General features: G+C 39.8%; 1 protein-coding gene across 2 annotated transcripts; it reads right to left on the bottom strand.

The window, feature by feature from the left end:
• Positions 1–1,699: 1,699 nt before the first annotated feature.
• Positions 1,700–25,323, bottom strand: thumpd2 (THUMP domain containing 2). 2 transcript variants are annotated; one of them, XM_034185281.1, is made up of 11 exons: positions 25,134–25,323; positions 18,973–19,111; positions 17,606–18,208; positions 17,381–17,511; positions 15,867–15,944; positions 15,583–15,635; positions 13,864–13,951; positions 8,694–8,765; positions 8,393–8,507; positions 2,857–2,977; positions 1,700–2,546 (listed from the first exon to the last, which is right to left on the bottom strand). In XM_034185281.1, exons 1-11 carry the CDS (start codon positions 25,233–25,235, stop codon positions 2,225–2,227), a joined length of 1,824 nt encoding a protein of 607 aa, XP_034041172.1. In that variant the 5' UTR covers positions 25,236–25,323; the 3' UTR covers positions 1,700–2,224. The 2 variants fall into 2 exon arrangements, with proteins under 2 accessions (XP_034041172.1, XP_034041173.1); XM_034185282.1 differs by having other exon boundaries at positions 17,381–17,502; positions 25,134–25,322.

Below are 25,323 nucleotides of genomic sequence, written 5' to 3'. Positions count from 1 at the left end.
TCAATGAAACCACCTGCTGGAGTTGGTGGATGCAGAGAAAACCAGCATCCTTTTGGCCTTTTCTGAAATGAATTTGACACCGTTCTCTCGTCCAGTGCACTCCTAGATGAGCCAAAGGGGAACATATTTCAACCTGGATTTCACCTGGCTAAACTTTGATCTCCTCATCCTAATCCTGTCCAGCCTCACCACCCCCTCCACAACCAGTCAATACACCACAACCTGTCTCACTAGTCTTGTAAACATTCCCTTTCACTCTTCCATACTGTTTTATCACAAATCACTCCTGCCACTCTTCTCCACCCTGCTTCCCTTCCTTTCTTCATCTCAAGACCAGGCTCTGCGTTACTTTCAATATTTGACCTCAAGTATTTAAGCTCATCCACCTTCACCCCCTCTAGTCCTTGGAACCTCACAATTCCACCATCTCCCCTTTTCATTCATACACATACTGTATACTCACATTCATTTCCCTTCTCTGCAGAGCATACCTCCATGTCCCCACGCTCTAGGTGTCATCATCATCAGTTTACAAAAAGTTAACACAACTAATACAGTTGTTTTCAAGAAAAAATAATGATGTATACTTTAGAATTGATACTAATTTTTGAAAGTCTTCAAGAGGTCATATACCTCTGTGCCTTCTGAAATAAACACATCTGCAAGTGAACACTAATGACACCAATGCAATCCCTGGAAACCTGCTGTGGAATAAGTCGAGTCTTTTGTTGTGTCCTCAACTCAAACTGTAGGCCAAACAGTCTGATCCTGAAGTCTAGCCAGAATAAATCTGGGTCAATGAGAAGCGGCAGTGTGTAGGACTTCACCAGACTCCTTTTAGGCCATGGGTCAGCATGGTCTTCCATGCACCCCCCCCCCCCACCCCCACCCAAATTTGGTGTCATTAGAAAGCTTAGAATGTCTAGATTACAAAAATATCTGGACAAGGATGTTAAAATCTTAGCCAGAGAGAAGAAATGGTTTGAGAGAGGGGTCAAGGAGGCATTCTATGTGAAACAGTTGAAACCCAGCCTTAACCGGGGAGGGGTCTGAGACACGCTTTGTCCCCTGTTTACAATGGGGTACTCAGGGCAAAGCAGTTTCAGTCTTTTGTTCATGGTAATGAGTCATTCACGTCATCAGGAGAGTCGTCAAGGGAGCGTCCGTTCCATCATTAGGAGGGACAGCTGCCCTGTCATTAGGAGGGTGCTAACTAGAGCACAATAGGTGCTAATTAGAGCTATTGTTTAGTCACTAGCCTACAGCAGTCTGCCTCTCGGTAGGAGGGGTCTGGTTAGGTTTAAAACTCCAGATTTTGTGGCTTCCGTTTATTCTTCTCTACAAGAGTCAAGACAGAAGTCAGACTACCAGAGCAAGAATTTTAGCTGAGGAAGCTTCTGCGATTTGAAGCGAAACGTTCTCGCGTCAAGCAACTCAGTCCAGTCGAAGATTCAAGCGTTTCTACCATGGAAACCACCTGGACAACTGAGAGCCTACACAGAAACTTTTCTTCTCAGTCTCATATTTAAAATGGGACCAGATATCAAGCCTTTTCTTCCACAAAATCTGTTTGCGCCTTGTAGGTTTGTGTTACAGCCACAAGGTGGCAGCAGTAGTACAGGAAATAGAGCTGTCTGCCTTGGTGGCTGGCAACATTCTGAAAGCAGTTAAGCACCGTAGAAGAAATGATGACGAAAAATGACTATTTCAGTTTTTATTTCATGTAAAACATTTTGTCTCGTCTTGTCAACAATAACGTATATTAATATCGTCTTTGGTTTTAGAACACTGACACTGTCACGTCCTCAGCATGTCTTAGTCATGAAAAAATGGTCGTTGAGGAATATATTTTGTCTCGTCTGATGAAATTAACACTACAAGTGGTTGCAGTGATGCGACACAGAAACTGCCAAGCTGAGTGAAAGCAGCCAGTTGTACATTGGTTGGTTGTTGAACATATTTACATTTTTTTGTCATAAAGTTTTTATAAGAAAATGTTATCAATCACTGGTATTTTTTTTAAACGTGTATATCAGCAGATATATCCGAATTATAATTTTTTTTACTCCCTATTATTGATATTACATCGGCCAGGGTCTAATCCAGACTGAACACTGAAAGAATAACACTAATGAGCTGCAACACCTCAACATAATCAATAACATTTACTATAATTTTACAAAAGAAAAAAGTTACAATAAAAGGAATTTTCCACCAACCAAGATTAAGTATCTATCTTCACATATTTATGGATAAGTCCGTCTATGGCCCCTAAACTGACTCTGAGTGTTGTTTGGTGCTTCAGACATGAGAGCGGGGGAGGCAGCCGGTGTTGGAATCCAGTCTCAGGCTCTGTTTTCTTTGAAAGCGATAATGTGTCCTCTGGGTGCCTAACAGAAGCAGACACATAGTCTTGTATCTGGGGCTCCTTGTCCAGGTTAGTCCATGTTGGTGGTCCTGTTGCTTCGTGTGGCCAGAGTTTTTTCAGGATGGAGGATAACGGAGGACTCAGGAGGAGAACCACGGTTCCACCAACACAGAGAACCCTAGATACAGAGATGCTTATTTAGAAACCAGATATTTTAAGTAAGTGATGGAATTTGGTAACACACATGTATATTCTAAATCAGCAAATAGCAAAAAAATAAAAGCAAACAAAACTACAGATGAATTTTTGCAAAAACATGCATAAGATTGAGGATGTTTTCTTTGTTTTTCTTAAAAACTGAAACAACTTTAAACATATGAGAATAACACTTTCAGGGTCATATTAAAAACTGTTCTAAATGAGATACACCAAGTTTAACTGCCCCTGTAAGAAATGCTCAAATAGATACAATACATGCAGATACCAACCTCTCCATTTCCATAAGGATAAGCGGCAGGTCAGCAGCCATGTTTGATTTTGTGCCAAACTTTCGGCCAAACGGCAGATCGCAGATCACGGCGCCCACACTGGCACTGGGCAGAGGCAGCGCTACACACACACACACACACACACACCTCACTTAATGCATTTCCCACAGGATACAAACTCAACCCAGCTCATCAAATCCACATTCATAAGCTCTGAAAATTTGCACAAAGAAAAGCCCAATAATACCATATAGGGAATTATACAAAATAGATACTTGTCATTTGATTGGTAGATTGTATGTCACATGGCATTGATTATTTGTTCCGAAACAGAGAAAAGTGTAGTCCATTGTAAAATTGACATTTCTTTTGCCCTAATTTGGTTCTTCAATTACTGTTTCCTATTGATTTCATACATTATGTTAATTGAACGACCTTTTCGGAAAAATTAATCCATGTTATGAGAAAGCTAAATCCAGTACGCAATAAGCTGACAGAAGCTTATGCAGTGTCCTCAAGGACATTGCTAGCAACCAGATGAAGAACCGGACAATATTGCAATTTTTTTTTTTTTTTTTTTTTTTGCCAGATTGAGGAAAGCAGACGCAAGTACTTTTAAGCTTGTCTAATTTGAAGTAAAATTAGAAATTACAAGGATCTATTTAGGGGCCACATTAAATTAATGTTTTCTGTATGTGCAATGGAAAGAATCTTTTCTTTTGTTGAAAGATGGAATGTTTCATCTTTCACACTATCCTATCCTAAACTATGCCCTTCACACATAGTACAATTGTGGTCGAACTACGCATGAAGTGCGCACGAATCAGGAATCGTATGCAAAACGTGTAAAATCGTAGCTGCCTCCAACGCCTCGTACACCTGTTGCTACAACTATGTGCACACACCAGAGCCTGAAAGAGAGTGTGCCCTGTGAGAGCCCATTCAATCCCTCTCACGGCAGGTGTCGGCCAAATTCCTGGTGACACACACGAGTCTACACAGTTAGCCTGGCACTTAGAAAATGTGTGGCCAGTCGCACTGTTAGCATGAAAACAGTCAGCGGATGATCACTGTCGAGATGGATGTGAAATTTGTCTAAGTGCCCCCTCGAGTGTGAAGTTGCAAAGTATGCATGTGGTGTGCCAGAGTGGCGGCTCCCCCCACAACACATGCGCATGTGGACCCCCCCCCCCCGCAGGCGAGGTGCCTCTCATCTGATCACAGAGTGACACTTTGGTCTATGCGCTGACAGGACAGGGGGCACGGCTGGCTGCCAACAACTGTTGAGACATCGCTGGTCCTGGATGTCACAGCTGCAGAACATGGAAATACATAAAAACATGTATCGCTTTTGCGACAGGCTGGAGAAGTGGACCGTCAGTTCATGTAGACACACAGCAGGCGATCTGAATGTCATCTCTGTCTGACAGGACACGCATGTGTCCTGTGAGCGGCAGGTCTATGACAAGCCAACAGTACGACAAATACGCCACTTTCAGTCATGTATCAGCAGAAATACGCCATATCAAACACCACTTGTTCAGTCATCAGGGCGCTTTTTTGTCTGTTTTAAAAAAATACATTTATGTCCTTGTTGATTTTAGCCATTTCACGCTCCTGTTATAAGACAGTGATTGTAGCGCAGTGGTAAAGTTTCCCTCTGGTAATCAGAGCTTGCAGGTTCAAATCCCGCGAGTGGCATTTATTTTTTAATTAACCAGGGTTATTTAAACACAGGGTTCTGTATTACCTCCCCCTTTTATTTATTATTTATATCAATCCAGTCATATTAACTAATTATACAGCTGTTTTTTATTTTATTGTTCTCCACATCAGTGGCACGATGTGGTGCACCATGTCCCAGCTGCTCGCACTGTGTTCCTGCTCACACGACACTGTTGTATGGACGAACCCATCGCAGTGACATCATTCACACCTGCCCATCGTTTTCGTGGTTCGCTCATACAAGCTGTTCCGCCGTGATTCGCCCTGATTTGTACTTATTCGTACTATGTGTGAAGGGGCCCTTACCATGGCACTCATTCATTTTTTGTATAACATACCCTGCCCATATGTCAGAGGCAGTCAGTCCAGAAAATGACACAAAGACAAATAAGAGGAACTTTATGAGTTCAGAGATTGTGGAGTTAAATGCTGATAGCAGAATAAGAAAAAGAAAAGGACATGCAAGGTTAGAAGATGAAACCACTGCATGAGGCCCAATGTCTCCCAACACTGTGGACAATGAATGTCCACTGAAACATTCTGTGATCCAGACAAAATCGTATGTGGACAATTGCCTTCACGTCTGGCAGATCTAAATAAACCTTATGTAACGTCCTGTGCTCTGTCCTCGGGATGCAGGAATACAGTGGGGGAAATAAGTATTTGATCCACTGTCAATTTTGCAGGTTTTCCCACCTTCAAAGAATGGAGAGGTTTGTAATTTTTATCATAGGTACACTTCAACTGTGAGAGACAGAATGTAAAAGAAAAATCCAGAAAATCACATTGTATGATTTTTAAATAATTAATTTGCATTTTATTGGATGAAATAAGTATTTGACCCCCTACCAACCAGCAAGAATTCTGGCTCTCACAGACCTGTTAATTTTTCTTTAAGAAGCCCTCCTATTTTGTACTCTTTACCTCTATTAAATGGACCTGTTTGAACTTGTTACCTGTATAAAAGACACCTGTCCACACACTCAATCACACTCCCACCTATCCACCATGGCTAAGACCAAAGAGCTGTCTAAGGACATCAAGGACAAAATTGTAGACCTGCACAAGGCTGGGATGGGCGACATGGCAATAGGCAAGCAGCTTGGTAGAAGACAACAACTGTTATGATTATTTATTAAAAAGTAGAAGAAACACAAGACTGTCAATCTCCCTCGGTCTGGGATTCCATGCAAGATCTCACTTCATGGGGTAAGGATGATCCTGAGAAAGCTCAGAACTACACAGGAGGACCTGGTCAATGACCTGAAGAGAGCTGGGACCACAGTCACAATGATTACATTAGTAACACATGATGCTGTCATGGTTTAAAATCCTGCAGGGCAGCAAGGTCCCCCTGCTCAAGCCAGCACATGTCCAGGCCCGTCTGAAGTTCACCAGTAACCATTTGGATGATCCAGAGGAGGTATGGGAGAAGGTCATGTGGTCAGATGAGACCAGAATAGAGCTTTTTGGAATCAACTCCATTTACCATGTTTAGAGGATGAGAACAACCCCAAGAAAACCGTCCCAACCATGAAGCATGGGGGTGGAAACATCATACTCTGGGGGTGCTCTTCTGCATGGAGATTTTGGCAAACAACCTCCTTCCCTCAGTAAGAGCACTGAAGATGGCTGGGTCCATGACAATGACCCCATCACACAGCCAGGGCAACTAAGGAGGGACTCTGTAAGAAGTATTTCAAGGTCCTGGAGTGGCCTAGCCAGTCTCCAAACCTGAATTCAATAGAAAATCCTTGGTGGGAGCTGAAACTCCAAAACTGAAAGATCTGGAGAAGATCTGTATGGAGGAGTGGACCAAAATCCCTGTTGCAGTGTGCAAACTTGGTCAAGAGCTACAGGAAATGTCTGACCTCTGTAATGGCAGACAAATGTGTCTGTACCAATTGTTAAGGTCTGTTTTTCTAGGGGATCAAATACTTATTTCATGCAATAAATTGCAAATTAATTATTTAAAAAAAAAAAACCATACAATGTGATTTTCTGGATCTTTTTTTTTTAAGATTCTGTCTCTCACAGTTGAAATGTACCTACAATAAAAATTACAGACCTCTACATTCTTTGTAGGTGGGAAAACCTGTGAAATTGACAGTGGATCAAATACTTATTTCCCCCACTGTACTGTGTGTTCCAAAGGTAAAGAAGTCAACAGGTCACAGGTTTTATTGTGCACCTGTTCTGTGGAAAAGTTTGCCCACTGAGATACAACAGTGTGTCTGTGGAGTTATTTCAAATCATCTGTCTTGTAACTGAGATGGTCTGAGTTGTACTAAATCATTTTTTTCCACTCCAACTTCAATTATTGCAAGTACTGGTGAACAAAAACTGTCTCATCACATCCAAATTCTGGTGAATGTTATTGAAGCGTTGGACTCTGTTGCCAGCGAACATGTCAGCACTTTGTTAATTTGCTGTTGTAGGACGGGGTTACTGTGAATTGTTCATTTTGACTGATTTCTGCTTTGTTCTTTCTCCTTAGTCAAGTTGCTGATGAAGAAGTGGGCCACCAACAACCAGGATCTGGGAACTTTGGAGCATCATAGAGCTTTCTGTACATCTGTAGCCAATCCATTTGATCCTGAGATCCTTCCAGGACTGGGGAATGTGAAATATATGGGGAGGAACTGTGGAAATCCAGAGCAGGCTGAGGACTTGCAGAAGAATCTAATGGAGGAACTCTGGAGAATGTTCCTTCTATGATTGCACTGGTTCCATTGACCAACTCGCTAATTATATTCTATTGACTCAGACTCTGCTCATCACCATTTGGATGTTTTTTGAACCATGGGTCATTGAGACCACTGGACTTCATATGTGTATGGTTGCTTAACTGCAACATTTCTGTCTTTGCATGTGTGACAATTCTTTGTTATGATAGTTTATTTATTACATCTGCCAAGGAAGTAATAAAATCATCAGCGTTTATTTATTTATTTGTCTGTTTGTTAGCAGGATTACATCAAAAACTACAGCACATATTTTGACAAAATTTTCACCACAGATAGATATTAGGCCATGGAAGACTGCACTGAATTTTGGAGGTGATCCAGATGTGGATTTTGGATCAAGAGTTCACTGTATATAAAGCTTTTAAGGATTATATCAAAACTACTTCACAGATTCTCACAAAAGTTAAACCACAGATAGATATTAGGGCATGGAAGACGCCACTGGATTTTGGAGGTGATCCGGATCCGAATTCTGGCTCAGAATTAATCACGTTATAGACTTTTAAGGATTATGTCAAAAGTACTTTGCAGATTCTCACCAAATTTGCAACACAGATAGATATTAGAGCATGGAAGAGTCCACTACATTTTGGAGGTGATCCAGATCTGGATCCGTGGACGTCAGAAATCTCAGAGTGCTCTTGTTTTGTTATTGTTAATATGGCCAGAGTAGATGTTCACTCCACTGAGTCTGGTCTACTTGAGGTTTCCTCTTGTAACCAAAAAAAAAGCCTGAGGGAGACTTTCCTGACCAGTGTTACCAATGTGCTTGCCTGAGGGGTTAAACCTTACTTTTGTGAAGAGCCTTGGGGGAACTTCGGGTGTGATTTGCCGATGTATACATAAATTGAAATAAATTGATACATGAATAAAATTTAACTTTTTCTGTGCTATATACAGCTTTCTGACTTCTCTCCTGAATTTCATGATTTTTAGATTCTTGAGGATCATCTGTTGAAGGCTCTTCTAGATATGAATCGGCATAAATTCAGTGGGGGGGGGGGGGGGGGGATGAAAGAACCACTTTAATGCCACAAACTTTCACTTCATGTTTATTTTCCTACCTGTCGATGAAGCTTTTAGCAGGTGCATCCTGTTTCCCAGCTCTGCAAATCCTACATTCCCATTGGCTCTTTGCAGCTGTTCATCATCATTGTCGAAACCCAGGAAGCAAACATCCTAAAAATCCCACCGAAAGACAACAGTTCATATGAAACCAGCTGTGCTCCAAAAGCACCTTCTAAAATACACACCACATAACAAAATGATTCCATTATTGTACCACATGAACACATTTACTCATCCATAACTTTGCAAATCATTAAAAAAATAATGTTCAGGTGCTTTTTTTCTTTTCTTCCTGACCTGGTGTTCCTGTGCTGCTTCGATTAAGATGGTCCCGACTCCACACATTGGGTCAACCACACAGAATCCTGGCTGAGAAAAAAATGTTCAGTGGATGAAACTGACAAGCCAGAGTACAACTATGACTGCAAAACAACATTACATTGTTGTCTGACTGGTGTGCACTGTAGTATTAGTATAGTACATGGTATGAAAATTTAAATTTATAGCCAACAGTTTCAAAATAAAACATGTAGCTACTGAATCATTACATTCATAGATTAGTAAGTCCCTCCAGCTGCTCCCTTGTTTGCACTCGGGGTCACCACAGCAAATCCAAGGTGGATCTGCATGTTGATTTGGCACAGGTTTTACGCCGGATGCCCTTCCTGACGCAACTCCACGTTACGTGGAGAAATGTGGCAGGGGTGAATTTAAACCTGGAGCCTTCTGAACTGAAAACCAAGCGCATTAACCACTTGGCCACCACCCCTGCTCATTACATTCATAGATTAAACATGCCTATTATTATTAGGGCTTGATTAACATAAACATAGAATCTGGTCAATAAATCAGTTAATAATTAAATAAAGCCCCCTCCACTCCAAATAGTATTTAAATCTCTATTCCAAAAACCGAGAGTTTAGTATTTTTGTTTATGTAGCATAATTGAACAAAATGAAATTAATTCGCAGGACTGAAGAGTATTTTTTTGTTCTTTTACTGTCAGAAGTGTGACAAAATAAATACATACATAAATAAAATAATGCATGCTTCATTTTTAGTAGATATACAGTCATGTCCATAAGTACTTGGACAATAATGTTTTTTGGGGGCTAATTTCACCTCAGTGGAGTTGAAATGAAAATTGATTGATTTTTATTTGTATAGAGACAGTGCCTGCTCCCAGACCACCAATAACCAGCAAAAATCTATTTAAGCATAAAAATTCAAAAAGAAAAAATAATATAGCACCTTCAACTGCACCACAGACTAAAACAGTTAAATGTGGTCTATTAAACATTAGGTCTCTCTCTTCTAAGTCCCTGTTAGTAAATGATATAATAATTGATCAACATATTGATTTATTCTGCCTTACAGAAACCTGGTTACAGCAGGATGAATATGTTAGTTTAAATGAGTCAACACCCCGGAGTCACACTAACTGCCAGAACGCTCGTAGCACGGGCCGAGGCGGAGGATTAACAGCAATCTTCCATTCCAGCTTATTAATTAATCAAAAACCCAGACAGAGCTTTAATTCATTTGAAAGCTTGACTCTTAGTCTTGTCCATCCAAATTGGAAGTCCCAAAAACCAGTTTTATTTGTTATTACCTATCGTCCACCTGGTCTTTACTGTGAGTTTCTCTGTGAATTTTCAGACCTTTTGTCTGACTTAGTGCTTAGCTCAGATAAGATAATTATAGCGGGCGATTTTAACATCCACACAGATGCTGAGAATGACAGCCTCAACACTGCATTTAATCTATTATTAGACTCAATTGGCTTTGCTCAAAATGTAAATGAGTCCACCTACCACTTTAATCATATCTTAGATCTTGTTCTGACTTATGGTATGGAAATTGAAGACTTAACAGTATTCCCTGAAAACTCCCTTCTGTTTGATCATTTCTTAATAACATTTACATTTACTCTGATGGACTACCCAGCAGTGGGGAATAAGTTTTATTACACTAGAAGTCTTTCAGAAAGCGCTGTAACTAGGTTTAAGGATATGATTCCTTCTTTATGTTCTCTAATGCCATATACCAACACAATGCAGAGTAGCTACCTAAACTCTGTAAGTGAGATAGAGTATCTCGTCAATAGTTTTACATCCTCATTGAAGACAACTTTGGATGCTGTAGCTCCTCTGAAAAAGAGAGCTTTAAATCAGAAGTGCCTGACTCCATGGTATAACTCACAAACTCGCAGCTTAAAGCAGATAACCCGTAAGTTGGAGAGGAAATGGCGTCTCACTAATTTAGAAGATCTTCACTTAGCCTGGAAAAAGAGTCTGTTGCTCTATAAAAAAGCCCTGCGTAAAGCTAGGACATCTTACTACTCATCACTAATTGAAGAAAATAAGAACAACCCCAGGTTTCTTTTCAGCACTGTAGCCAGGCTGACAAAGAGTCAGAGCTCTATTGAGCCGAGTATTCCTTTAACTTTAACTAGTAATGACTTCATGGCTTTCTTTGCTAATAAAATTTTAACTATTAGAGAAAAAATGACTCATAACCATCCCAAAGACGTATCGTTATCTTTGGCTGCTTACAGTGATGCCAGTATTTGGTTAGACTCTTTCTCTCAGATTGTTCTGTCTGAGTTATTTTCATTAGTTACTTCATCCAAACCATCAACATGTCTATTAGACCCCATTCCTACCAGGCTGCTCAAGGAAGCCCTACCATTATTTAATGCTTTGATCTTAAATATGATCATCTATCTTTATTAGTTGGCTATGTACCACAGGCTTTTAAGGTGGCAGTAATTAAACCATTACTTAAAAAGCCATCACTTGACCCAGCTATCTTAGCTAATTATAGGCCAATCTCCAACCTTCCTTTTCTCTCAAAAATTCTTGAAAGGGTAGTTGTAAAACAGCTAACTGATCATCTGCAGAGGAATGGTCTATTTGAAGAGTTTCAGTCAGATTTTAGAATTCATCATAGTACAGAAACAGCATTAGTGAAGGTTACAAATGATCTTCTTATGGCCTCAGACAGTGGACTCATCTCTGTGCTTGTTCTGTTAGACCTCAGTGCTGCTTTTGACACTGTTGACCATAAAATTTTATTACAGAGATTAGAGCATGCCATAGGTATTAAAGGCACTGCGCTGCGGTGGTTTGAATCATATTTATCTAATAGATTACAATTTGTTCATGTAAATGGGGAATCTTCTTCACAGACTAAGGTTAATTATGGAGTTCCACAAGGTTTTGTGCTAGAACCAATTTTATTCACTTTATACATGTTTCCTTTAGGCAGTATTATTAGACGGCATTGCTTAAATTTTCATTGTTACGCAGATGATACCCAGCTTTATCTATCCATGAAGCCAGAGGACACACACCAATTAGCTAAACTGCAGGATTGTCTTACAGACATAAAGACATGGATGACCTCTAATTTCCTGCTTTTAAACTCAGATAAAACTGAAGTTATTGTACTTGGCCCCACAAATCTTAGAAACATGGTGTCTAACCAGATCCTTACTCTGGATGGCATTACCCTGACCTCTAGTAATACTGTGAGAAATCTTGGAGTCATTTTTGATCAGGATATGTCATTCAAAGCGCATATTAAACAAATATGTAGGACTGCTTTTTTGCATTTACGCAATATCTCTAAAATTAGAAAGGTCTTGTCTTAGAGTGATGCTGAAAAACTAATTCATGCATTTATTTCCTCTAGGCTGGACTACTGTAATTCATTATTATCAGGTTGTCCTAAAAGTTCCCTGAAAAGCCTTCAGTTAATTCAAAATGCTGCAGCTAGAGTACTAACGGGGACTAGGAGAGCATATCTCACCCATATTGGCCTCTCTTCATTGGCTTCCTGTTAATTCTAGAATAGAATTTAAAATTCTTCTTCTTACTTATAAGGTTTTGAATAATCAGGTCCCATCTTATCTTAGGGACCTCATAGTACCATATCACCCCAATAGAGTGCTTTGCTCTCAGACTGCAGGCTTACTTGTAGTTCCTAGGGTTTGTAAGAGTAGAATGGGAGGCAGAGCCTTCAGCTTTCAGGCTCCTCTCCTGTGGAACCAGCTCCCAATTCAGATCAGGGAGACAGACACCCTCTCTACTTTTAAGATTAAGTTTAAAACTTTCCTTTTGCTAAAGCTTATAGTTAGGGCTGGATCAGGTGACCCTGAACCATCCCTTAGTTATGCTGCTATAGACTTAGACTGCTGGGGGGTTCCCATGATGCACTGAGTGTTTCTTTCTCTTTTTGCTCTGTATGCACCACTCTGCATTTAATCATTAGTGATTGATCTCTGCTCCCCTCCACAGCATGTCTTTTTCCTGGTTCTCTCCCTTAGCCCCAACCAGTCTCAGCAGAAGACTGCCCCTCCCTGAGCCTGGTTCTGCTGGAGGTTTCTTCCTGTTAAAAGGGAGTTTTTCCTTCCCACTGTCGCCAAGTGCTTGCTCACAGGGGGTCGTTTTGACCGTTGGGGTTTTTAACGTAATTATTGTATGGCCTTGCCTTACAATATAAAGCGCCTTGGGGCAACTGTTTGTTGTGATTTGGCGCTATATAAATAAAAGTGATTGAATTGAGTGATTGATAGAACGTAAACATGCATAAAATAATACAAAAATGTATTAACTAAACACATAAATACATAAAATACAAAGTAACAAAAAAAAAAAGAAAAAAAAAAAAAAAAGCAGAAATAAATAACTAAATAAATGCTTGTTTCCATTGTGGCCCAACAAAATACTCATGGGCAAACATTCATACATACATACATACACTCAAAAAAAAATATAAACGCAACACTTTTGGTTTGGTCCCATTTTGTATGAGATGAACTCAAAGATCTAAAATTTTTTCCACATACACAAGATGCTGATTAGACACCATGATTGATCATATCATGATTGATATGGCACACCTGTGCGGTGGGATGGATTATCTCAGCAAAGGAGAAGTGCTCACTATCACAGATTTAGACTGGTTTGTGAACAATATTTGAGGGAAATGGTGATATTGTGTATGTGGAAAAAGTTTTAGATCTTTGAGTTCATCTCATACAAAATGGGAGCAAAACCAAAAGTATTGCGTTTATATTTTTGTTGAGTGTACATACATACATAAAAAACCCATAACAATTAAAAATAAAAATCTAAAGTATTTATGTTTTGTTTGTTTTTTTTCTCAATAATAAATAAATTGATTGTTCTTATCAAAAACATGTTATTGTTGACTTTTAGCTTTAGTTCAAGGTATTTAACAAAAACATCACATCAACCATTTAGGATTATGTCCATTTTTACATATAGCTCCTCCATTTTCAGAAGCAAATAACTGGACAAGCTTGCAAATCCTCATGTTTACAGAAAGTTTTCCTGAGATGTCAGGGAATTAATACATGAACATTTACAAGTCACTGAATATGACTTTGCCTTCATTTACACCATTCATTAAGAAAGTTGTGCACCTGTGCTGTAAATACCTGTATATGAGCCAGTGAGGCCATAGCCCACGCCACGGTGGACCTCAGTCCGGTTGTTTTAATGTAGGCCCGTTTAGCCAAAGGTAACCTGAGGAAGAGAAGTGAAGTGGTGTTAAAGGCAAATAAATAATGTCATGAAAGCTGCAACACGCAACTTCTACAGATTTGGGTCGTGTAAACCCATCTGGATCTCATTTCTCTCAAAAGTGAAATTGGAAGTATGTTTGGTGTTGACTACTCCACTCACTGGTGTACATTAGTTAGGAGATAACTCCCAAATGTCTTGACAAAACCATCTTCCTCTTCTTTGGGGGAGGTGATGGTCTAGTGGTTAAGGCGTTGGGCTTGAGACCAGAAGATCCTCGGTTCAAATCCCAGCCTGACTGGAAAGTCACTAAGGGCCCTTGGGCAAGGTATTTAATCCCCTATTGCTCCCGATGTGTAGTGAGCGCCTTGTATGGCAGCACCCTCACATGGGGGTGAATGTGAAGCATTATTTGTAAAGCGCTTTGAGTGTCTGATGCAGATGGAAAAGCGCTATATAAATGCAGTCCATTTACTATTTCTTCAAATGTAAATAAGTACAGCAACAGGAACATCAGCAATAAATAAATGAATGTCATTACAGATGACATCTGTTGAAAATCTACTTCATGGAACACCTTTGATGCTCATATGGAAATACCATATGAGCATAAAAATAGGAAACAGAATGTGACCATTTGGCCTCTTAAAATAGGTCAAGGTTAGCCATCTTTGAACTTGCCCAAGGTCTGTGTCCTAAGAATGTTCCCTGTGAATTTGAAGACCCTGGTAACAGAACTGGAGTTATGCTGAACACAGACAGACGACAGACGCAACGCCTTCGCAATACCCAATGGCCATATTTTGGCCTCAGGTAAAAACTTAAAATAAATATTTTAGTAAATGTATTCAATTAAATTAATGAAGGATATAAAATCTCCAAAAAAAAACAATTGCTAACTAAATTAATAGGTTTCTTTAGTCATAGTATTCATGAAATATGAGTTGATAAATAAAATGTACTTTATTGTGATCATAGCCAACAAATTTGGTTCTCATCTCTTGAATCACTAGTCTTTCTAAGACCAGTTATTAGGAAAATACTGAGAAACATGTTCCAAGGTCCTTCTAAATTACAGATATTTGATCCAGTTGCAGTTCATAATTGTTAAAAGTTGTTATTGTGTTGCAGGACTGTTTCCTTATTTAAAGTTAAACTCTTTAAATAATATGTTGTATAACTGGTTTAGTGCTAGCTTGGTGGCAAACTGTGAGCAAGGGGATTTGAAGCACTTAAAAAAATACATATTATTTACATATATGCTAATGTTAGGCCGTTAATGATGTTAATGTTATGCTAATGGACTAATGTTAGCATGAAAACTCACTAGCATCGCATAAAGCACTGCTACCTGACTAACATTAGCATGAGCCCACTGCCTCCATTGTGATCAATGGGACTTATAATTTGCTTAAAAAAAATAAAAAAAAAAAACCCCAAACACTTAACAATTACAAGTTTGCTTTGAAAAATCTTGCCTGAAATAAATAAATAAACAAACAAACAAAGACTGGCTTTTGAGTTTTTCAACAGGCATTCTAAGTAACAAACAGATTTGGGCCAAAAAAAAAAGAAAAAAGAAAAAAAAGGTAATTTCAGATTTAAGCAACTAATTCTGTATTTCAATCAATAACCTGGTCAGCGGTATCCCCAAGAGGCAGTAGTCATCACTCAAAAAGACATTTACCTGCAGAAAACAAGGAAATAACTACAGGTGTAACATTTTAGAGGTTAGGCAAGCATGCAGAGACAAAACCACACTCCAATGAGAGTCTTTTAACTTGAAAAAATTACTAGGGTCACTTTAGAAAGATGTATACTAGTTGTAGAACAGACTGGGCAAAGTAAACTGAAGGGATACAATCAGAGGACTTTCAGGCCATAGCTGGATTAAGAACCACAGTGTGGAGATGCTTACTTCCAGCTGTGGATTCTTCAAGTCGGCCTTCCAGCCCAGCAGCTTGCTCACACCTGCTCCAATCACTTGACTCACCTCCTATTTTGAATATAAAAAGTAAAACATTGCTCACAGCTGTTCTCACGTGCACGGGGTGGGCATCAGGACAGGGGGAATAAAACAAAATGATTCATTTGACTTTTACTGCTCATATTACGGATTTAGTATTCTTAAAATAAGCAGGTGTCACAATGAAAACACAGGCAGGCTGTGCTGTCAAGTTACGAATTTAAAAGTACAAATAAAATCTAATGATTATTAGATCAATAGAAACATATAGGTGAGTAAAAGTAATGAATGCATGCATGCATGCATAAAAAAAACCCCTCACCCCATATAGTTTGTATGTCTGATCTGTTATTCAAGGCGTGCTTGGAAAAAATTAACTCTCACTAAAATTTACTTTAAAAATACAATCCTGGGAAGGGAATGCTTATGACAGAGTGCCTAGAGAGCAATATGTGGACATCAGACATACGACAGAAGTATGTGAGGGTGATGCAGAATATTTATGAGGACAATGAAAAAGCAGTGAGGTGTGTGGTAGGAATATGAATATTGAACAGATTCAAGGTGGAGATACAACTGCATCAATGATTGGCTCAACTCTTTCTTTGCAATGATGATGGACAACTGGACAGACAAAATTAATCCTGTCTCCATAGATTATTAAGCATGTTTACAGATGACACTGTGATTTGAAGTGAGAGTAGGGAGGAGGCTGAAGCTAGCCTGAAGAGGTGGAGGTTTGCGCTGGAGAGAAGGGGAATGAAGGTTAGTAGGAGTAAGACAGAGATGATGTGCAAGCATAAAATGAAGTGTGGTGCAGTGATGGACAAGATTAGGATTAACTATGTCAGAGAAACTGCACAGGTTGGAAGGTTTGGAGACAAAGAGGGAGAGGTAAGATGCAAGCCATGTACAGAGGATGGGCCGAGGGTATATACGTAGGGAGAAGGATATTGAGGATGGAGCAACCATACAGAAAGAGAAGAGGGAGGTTAAAGAGGTTTATGGACATGGTGAGTGAGGACAAAAATAAAGGATGCAGAGGACAGGGACCACCTCCAAGAAGAACAAGAAGAAGAAGAAGGTCCTGGATATTTTTCTTCATCAGAAATGTGATGATCTCCAGTGTTAAAATGATTTTCAGAAGAGTGGACAAAGACCAAAATATGAAAGTCCAGCTACCAATATGTAAACCAAGGTTCAATTCTCAGACATACACCATGTCTGTGTCCTCGGATAACACACTTCATCTGACTTGTCCCAGTCCACCCAGCTGTAAATGGCCACTGTGTCACGCTAGCGTCCCCTCTGGGGGAGTCCTAGACACTCATAACTGTCATACTATAAAACCCAGAGATAAGCACCGGCACCAATGGGCCTCGGGGCTGACTTACTTCTACTTTACAATATATCTCCCAAAAATAAAAACACCTTGGTTGGTGTGTGTGTGTGTGAACTTCCTGCACCTGTGTGCCGAGGTATCGGGACAGACGTCCGGTACACTTGCAACTGATCCTAAAGGAGATGGAGTTTGGAGAAGACGGTTGTGGATCTCTGTTGTGCTGTTCCATCTTCTTTCCTGGTGTAGCTGTCATCACTTCCATGGTAAAATGGAACAAAATAAAGAAAATGTTATCAGAAATAATAATATTCAGAATTCAGTTCACAAAAACTGACAAAGGTCTTCCTACCATTTTCCACAGTGAACTCCTCATCTATCTCAGCGCATCCACATTCTTCAACATTTTGATTCTGTCTTGATCCTCTGTCACAGAAATCCATTTCTGAAATTATTCCCCGTTTCCCAGTTGGTTCCGTATCCCTGCGCTCCACCTGCTGACCGTCCGCTTCCTTTCTTTGTCTCTCACACATCCTCTCTTCACCAGACTCCCTAGCTTCACCCCTCCTCTTCTCCCAGTCATATTCCTTTTTACTTTTCTTCAGTGTTTGTGTTTCAGCTCCACAGGTTTCGCTGCTCATCCCTTCCTCCCTCCTTCTCTCCACATCTCTCACCCATTCCATCCCTCCTTCTTTCTCCCTCTTTCTCTTTTCCAAAGTCGGTATTCTATTTTCTCTGTCGCGTCTCACAGTCTCATTCCCAGTTTCCTCTTGTGAACTTTTTCTCACGTTTCCATCACATTTTTCATCATATTCCTTCTGTTTTTCACTCCCACACGTTTTTTCATTCTTCCTCTTCTTCAGCTTCCTCTGCAGACAGCTCCATGTCATTGCAGCACTGGTCCACTGATTCTTGTCAGCCAGCAGTCTGGAATGCAGCAAGGAGGCAGCTTTTCCTTTAAGGAACATCACAGATAGATTAATGAAAAAAAAAAAAAAAAGGCAGTTACTACTTATGTTTATGCTTTAATTTAATGACATGGAAAGTTCATGAACTGAACTTGGAAGATTCATATACTTGAAAACACGCAGTATGGATTTTATGAAGAAATACTTTAGAGAGCAATCATGAAATAATCATTTGCTTGGTGTCCTATATTTTCGTTCATGTGTTCATTTTCTGCTGCTCATCTGGGTCCATGCTGCAGTGACGTCACCCTAAGCAGCTCATCCCACACTTCCCTATCCTCAGCCAAATATATATATATGGATTATTTGACATTTTGGGTTTAACTCACACTGATACATATGTCTTGAGAACCATCCCTGGTTCTCAAGACCAGGCACCTAAGTGGCTCTACCTTACTCTATTCTACTCTTTCTTTTTTAGATATACCTTAGAATACACTAGTATAGTTCTACCTTAGAACTGGAATATACTGTATTATAGAAGACATACCTTACTGAATTTTCATATATATATATATATATATATATATATATATATATATATATATATATATATATATATATATATATATATATATATATATATATATATATATATATATATATATATATATATATATGTCATATACATAACACTAGTGGATCCAGTAATGTTTTTCATGTTTGTGTATCCACTGCATTAGACTGGGGATAAGCTCTGGCACCAACAACCCTTGGGGCCTATATAAGAGTTTCTGTATTAGATCTGTACCTGGGCTGACATGTGCAGGTGGTTTCACAGGTGAGTCTTGTTTCAACAGAAGGAAAAGTCTTTCTGCAGATTTCAGCCCTCTGACTTTGTCGATGCTGAAAGAGGTGGTGAATAACACTTTACCCGCCATCTGATGCACCTGAATACGCAAACACCAACACAAAGTACATACAAGTGCGTTAAGATAGCATTCTGAATCAGAACCCAGCCCCAACACTGCTATAGAGAGGGACACTCAGATGGGGATGGATTGGTTGTAGCCTTTGCGAAATTTGCCCTATTACTAATGAATTATTTTTCCCTGTAAGCGATCACATGATTTGGTGGGGTGTGACGAGCCTTGAAGAATATAACATGAGGGGAATGTCCACCATAATCTTAGATGTAAAAAAATCTTCATGCCCAACAGTATATGCTGGTTAAAGATGTATGGCCACTGAGATTTTTAAGATTTAAGTCATAAAAAGTATTTTCTGTGCCACCACAAAATTTTATTTCTTAGCATTTAAATAAGGGATTCATAATATACTATTGCCAATATAATCAAAATTCAAGGTGTATGTAACAATTTAGAATTTTGACCCCTGACGGTTCGAAATTCAAGTGATCAGACACCATGACCTACATTTGATAGCGACGACATAGATGACGTAGGGGGATCGGCGTGAGGGATGCTGGGAAGCACAAGGCGACTGCTAATCGGAGTAAAGAAAAGCAGCATGACATGAGCTGGCTGCTCGTTCAAACAAAACGAACCAAAATGGTGGAAAACACTCAAAAAGCTTATTTCTGTATAAATCTCATTTGTTTTGTAAACGTTAGTGAGAAATAAACACTTTAAAATCTACTAAGAATGCTGTTTTTGGTACTAGATAACACCTATAAAGTGAATTATAAGACCTCTTACGGATGCTAGCATACATGTCCCGGGAACATTCATCTGTACGATGACTTTAGAAGGAAAAGACAATATTTGCCATGGAATTGTCCCCAGATAAATGTATTCCGTACATTAAAATGGGTTGTAATTTTGCAACCATGTAAAAAAAGGAATAAAGAAATAAATAATTATGATAAAATAATAATAATAAATATCAATCAATTTTATTTATATAGCGCCAAATTACAACAAACAGTTGCCCCAAGGCGCCTTATATTGTAAGGCAAGGCCATACAATAATTACGTAAAAACCCCAACGGTGAAAACGACCCCCTGTGAGCAAGCACTTGGCGACAGTGGGAAGGAAAAACTCCCTTTTAACAGGAAGAAACCTCCAGCAGAACCAGGCTCAGGGAGGGGCAGTCTTCTGCTGGGACTGGTTGGGGCTGAGGGAGAGAACCAGGAAAAAGACATGCTGTGGAGGGGAGCAGAGATCAATCACTAATGATTAAATGCAGAGTGGTGCATACAGAGCAAAAAGAGAAAGAAACACTCAGTGCATCATGGGAACCCCCCAGCAGTCCAAGTCTATAGCAGCATAACTAAGGGATGGTTCAGGGTCACCTGATCCAGCCCTAACTATAAGCTTTAGCAAAAAGGAAAGTTTTAAGCCTAATCTTAAAAGTAGAGAGGGTGTCTGTCTCCCTGATCCGAATTGGGAGCTGGTTCCACAGGAGAGGAGCCTGAAAGCTGAAGGCTCTGCCTCCCATTCTACTCTTACAAACCCTAGGAACTACAAGTAAGCCTGCAGTCTGAGAGTGAAGCGCTCTATTGGGGTGATATGGTACTATGAGGTCCCTAAGATAAGATGGGACCTGATTATTCAAAACCTTATAAGTAAGAAGAAGAATTTTAAATTCTATTCTAGAATTAACAGGAAGCCAATGAAGAGAGGCCAATATGGGTGAGATATGCTCTCTCCTTCTAGTCCCCGTTAGTACTCTAGCTGCAGCATTTTGAATTAACTGAAGGCTTTTCAGGGAACTTTTAGGACAACCTGATAATAATGAATTACAATAGTCCAGCCTAGAAGAAATAAATGCATGAATTAGTTTTTCAGCATCACTCTGAGACAAGACCTTTCTAATTTTAGAGATATTGCGTAAATGCAAAAAAGCAGTCCTACATATTTGTTTAATATGCGCTCTGAATGACATATCCTGATCAAAAATGACTCCAAGATTTCTCACAGTATTACTAGAGGTCAGGGTAATGCCATCCAGAGTAAGGATCTGGTTAGACACCATGTTTCTAAGATTTGTGGGGCCAAGTACAATAACTTCAGTTTTATCTGAGTTTAAAAGCAGGAAATTAGAGGTCATCCATGTCTTTATGTCTGTAAGACAATCCTGCAGTTTAGCTAATTGGTGTGTGTCCTCTGGCTTCATGGATAAAGCTGGGTATCATCTGCGTAACAATGAAAATTTAAGCAATGCCGTCTAATAATACTGCCGAAGGGAAGCATGTATAAAGTGAATAAAATTGGTCCTAGCACAAAACCTTGTGGAACTCCATAATTAACCTTAGTCTGTGAAGAAGATTCCCCATTTACATGAACAAATTGTAATCTATTAGATAAATATGATTCAAACCACTGCAGCGCAGTGCCTTTAATACCTATGGCATGCTCTAATCTCTGTAATAAAATTTTATGGTCAACAGCATCAAAAGCAGCACTGAGGTCTAACAGAACAAGCACAGAGATGAGTCCACTGTCTGAGGCCATAAGAAGATCATTTGTAACCTTCACTAATGCTGTTTCTGTACTATGATGAATTCTAAAACCTGACTGAAACTCTTCAAATAGACCATTCCTCTGCAGATGATCAGTTAGCTGTTTTACAACTACCCTTTCAAGAATTTCTGAGAGAAAAGGAAGATTGGAGATTGGCCTATAATTAGCTAAGATAGCTGGGTCAAGTGATGGCTTTTTAAGTAATGGTTTAATTACTGCCACCTTAAAAGCCTGTGGTACATAGCCAACTAATAAAGATAGATTGATCATATTTAAGATCGAAGCATTAAATAATGGTAGGGCTTCCTTGAGCAGCCTGGTAGGAATGGGGTCTAATAGACATGTTGATGGTTTGGATGAAGTAACTAATGAAAATAACTCAGACAGAACAATCTGAGAGAAAGAGTCTAACCAAATACCGGCATCACTGAAAGCAGCCAAAGATAACGATACGTCTTTGGGATGGTTATGAGTAATTTTTTCTCTAATAGTTAAAATTTTATTAGCAAAGAAAGTCATGAAGTCATTACTAGTTAAAGTTAAAGGAATACTCGGCTCAATAGAGCTCTGACTCTTTGTCAGCCTGGCTACAGTGCTGAAAGAAACCTGGGGTTGTTCTTATTTTCTTCAATTAGTGATGAGTAGTAAGATGTCCTAGCTTTACGGAGGGCTTTTTTATAGAGCAACAGACTCTTTTTCCAGACTAAGTGAAGATCTTCTAAATTAGTGAGACGCCATTTCCTCTCCAGCTTACAGGTTATCTGCTTTAAGCTGCGAGTTTGTGAGTTATACCACGGAGTCAGGCACTTCTGATTTAAAGCTCTCTTTTTCAGAGGAGCTACAGCATCCAAAGTTGTCTTCAATGAGGATGTAAAACTACTGACGAGATACTCTATCTCACTTACAGAGTTTAGGTAGCTACTCTGCACTGTGTTGGTATATGGCATTAGAGAACATAAAGAAGGAATCATATCCTTAGAAGAAATGATCAGACAGAAGGGAGTTTTCAGGGAATACTGTTAAGTCTTCAATTTCCATACCATAAGTCAGAACAAGATCTAAGATATGATTAAAGTGGTGGATGGACTCATTTACATTTTGAGCAAAGCCAATTGAGTCTAATAATAGATTAAATGCAGCGTTGAGGCTGTCATTCTCAGCATCTGTGTGGATGTTAAAATCGCCCACTATAATTATCTTATCTGAGCTAAGCACTAAGTCAGACAAAAGGTCTGAAAATTCACAGAGAAACTCAGAGTAACAACCAGGAGGACGATAGATAACAACAAATAAAACTGGTTTTTGGGACTTCCAAATCGGATGGACAAGACTAAGAGTCAAGCTTTCAAATGAATTAAAGCTCTGTCTGGGTTTTTGATTAATTAATAAGCTGGAATGGAAGATTGCTGTTAATCCTCCGCCTCGGCCTGTGCTACGAGCGTTCTGGCAGTTAGTGTGACTCCGGGGTGTTGACTCATTTAAACTAACATATTCATCCTGCTGTAACCAGGTTTCTGTAAGGCAGAATAAATCAATATGTTGATCAATTATTATATCATTTACTAACAGGGACTTAGAAGAGAGAGACCTAATGTTTAATAGACCACATTTAACTGTTTTAGTCTGTGGTGCAGTTGAAGGTGCTATATTATTTTTTCTTTTTGAATTTTTATGCTTAAATAGATTTTTGCTGGTTATTGGTGGTCTGGCAACAGGCACCGTCTCTACGGGGATGGGGTAATGAGGGGATGGCAGGGGGAGAGAAGCTGCAGAGAGGTGTGTAAGACTACAACTCTGCTTCCTGGTCCCAACCCTGGATAGTCACGGTTTGGAGGATTTAAGAAAATTGGCCAGATTTCTAGAAATGAGAGCTGCTCCATCCAAAGTGGGATGGATGCCGTCTCCCCTAACAAGACCAGGTTTTCCCCAGAAGCTTTGCCAATTATCTATGAAGCCCACCTCATTTTTTGGACACCACTCAGCCAGCAATTCAAGGAGAACATGCGGTTAAACATGTCACTCCCGGTCCGATTGGGGAGGGGCCCAGAGAAAACTACAGAGTCCGACATTGTTTTTGCAAAGTTACACACCGATTCAATGTTAATTTTAGTGACCTCCGATTGGCGTAACCGGGTGTCATTACTGCCGACGTGAATTACAATCTTACCAAATTTACGCTTAGCCTTAGCCAGCAGTTTCAAATTTCCTTCAATGTCGCCTGCTCTGGCCCCCGGAAGACAATTGACTATGGTTGCTGGTGTCGCTAACTTCACATTTCTCAAAACAGAGTCGCCAATAACCAGAGTTTGATCCTCGGCGAGTGTGTCGCCGAGTGGGGAAAAACGGTTAGAAATGTGAACGGGTTGGCGGAGTACACGGGGCTTCTGTTTAGGGCTACGCTTCCTCCTCAGAGTCACCCAGTCGGCCTGCTTTCCCGGCTGCTCGGGATCTGCCAGAAGGAAACTAACGGCGGCTAAGCTACCTTGGTCCGCACCGACTACAGGGGCCTGGCTAGCTGTAGAATTTTCCACGGTACGGAGCCGTCTCCAATTCGCCCAGCCTGGCCTCCAAAGCTACGAATAAGCTGCACTTATTACAAGTACCATTACTGCTAAAGGAGGCCGAGGAATAACTAAACATTTCACACCCAGAGCAGAAAAGTGCGGGAGACAGGAGAAGCCGCCATGCTAAACCGGCTAAGAGCTAGTAGCTGCGCTAAGCTAGCGGATTCCTAAAAACACACAAAGTGAATAATGCGTAAATAATTTAAAGGTGAGGGAGCAGAGGGAGTGCTTTAGTTAAGGCACGTGAAGATTACACTGTGAAGCAAATCGTTATCTAGGTAACTAGATCAATCTAACTGCGCAGATTAAACAGCTAACAGATACAGCAAAACACCGCTGTGCTCCGGAACAGGAAGTGATACAATACCGCAGTGACAGCCAACCACCAGTAGAGGCAAGCAAGAGTTTTGTGAAATTTGAAAGGACGTACAGCTCTAAACAAATGTAAAAAGAAAGCATTAGAGTGCGCTCTGTGGAAACTTGTGAGTTCAGTGCAAAATGTGAAAAGGAAATCTAACCTGGTTGATGTCACATGATCAATCATAGACAGCATAATTAATTTTTGCAAAATGGTTTGGACGCTACCATCTTTGTGCAGGAATCTGCATTATGACACGCCAAAGTGGGCGTGGCCAGAGAGAGCTCCGTCAAGATGTGGAGACAGAAAAAAAAGCTTTTAAAATGTTTTGTCAGGTATTTTTGTTTTTAAGACACGGTGACTTGTAGTATTTTGTAGAAAAACTGGATAAATGACACCTTTAATTTAAAACTGACAAATCATCCTGCAGTGAAGGAAGTGACATTAATCTTCATAGTGAAAGTGAAGTAACTTTTAAGTGAAATAGTAATATTAAAAAAAAAAAAAAAAAACGAAAGTGGCCGTTCTCTCCTGGAAGACAGAGAAGAAAAAAAAAATACTCACGTCTTCAGCTTCCAGCTTCTGCTTCACCTCCTCCGTTAAAAACAGCTCCATGCCGTTACCGGCGGTGCAGAAATAACGAACACTCCTCCGCTCCTTCATCATTATATTTCCTCCTTTATTCCGTTCTCAAAAGAAAAAAAAAAAAGTCGTTGTGTTGACAACAAACACACCGCCTCTTTCGCCGCCATAT

The sequence above is a fragment of the Thalassophryne amazonica genome, chromosome 13, assembly GCF_902500255.1.
Source record: "Thalassophryne amazonica chromosome 13, fThaAma1.1, whole genome shotgun sequence".
NCBI lineage: Eukaryota > Metazoa > Chordata > Actinopteri > Batrachoidiformes > Batrachoididae > Thalassophryne > Thalassophryne amazonica.
This window is presented reverse-complemented; position numbering and strand designations above follow the sequence as displayed.

Excerpts from the sequence above, each read along its gene's own strand:
- thumpd2 (XM_034185281.1), bottom strand. The coding sequence starts at position 25,235 with ATGATGAAGGAGCGGAGGAGTGTTCGTTATTTCTGCACCGCCGGTAAC. Across the intron at positions 13,952-15,582 it reads TTGGGGATACCGCTGACCAG|GTTACCTTTGGCTAAACGGG; the intron begins GTTATTGATTGA and ends TCTCTTCCTCAG. Across the intron at positions 8,766-13,863 it reads CCTCACTGGCTCATATACAG|CCAGGATTCTGTGTGGTTGA; the intron begins GTATTTACAGCA and ends TTTTTTTCTCAG.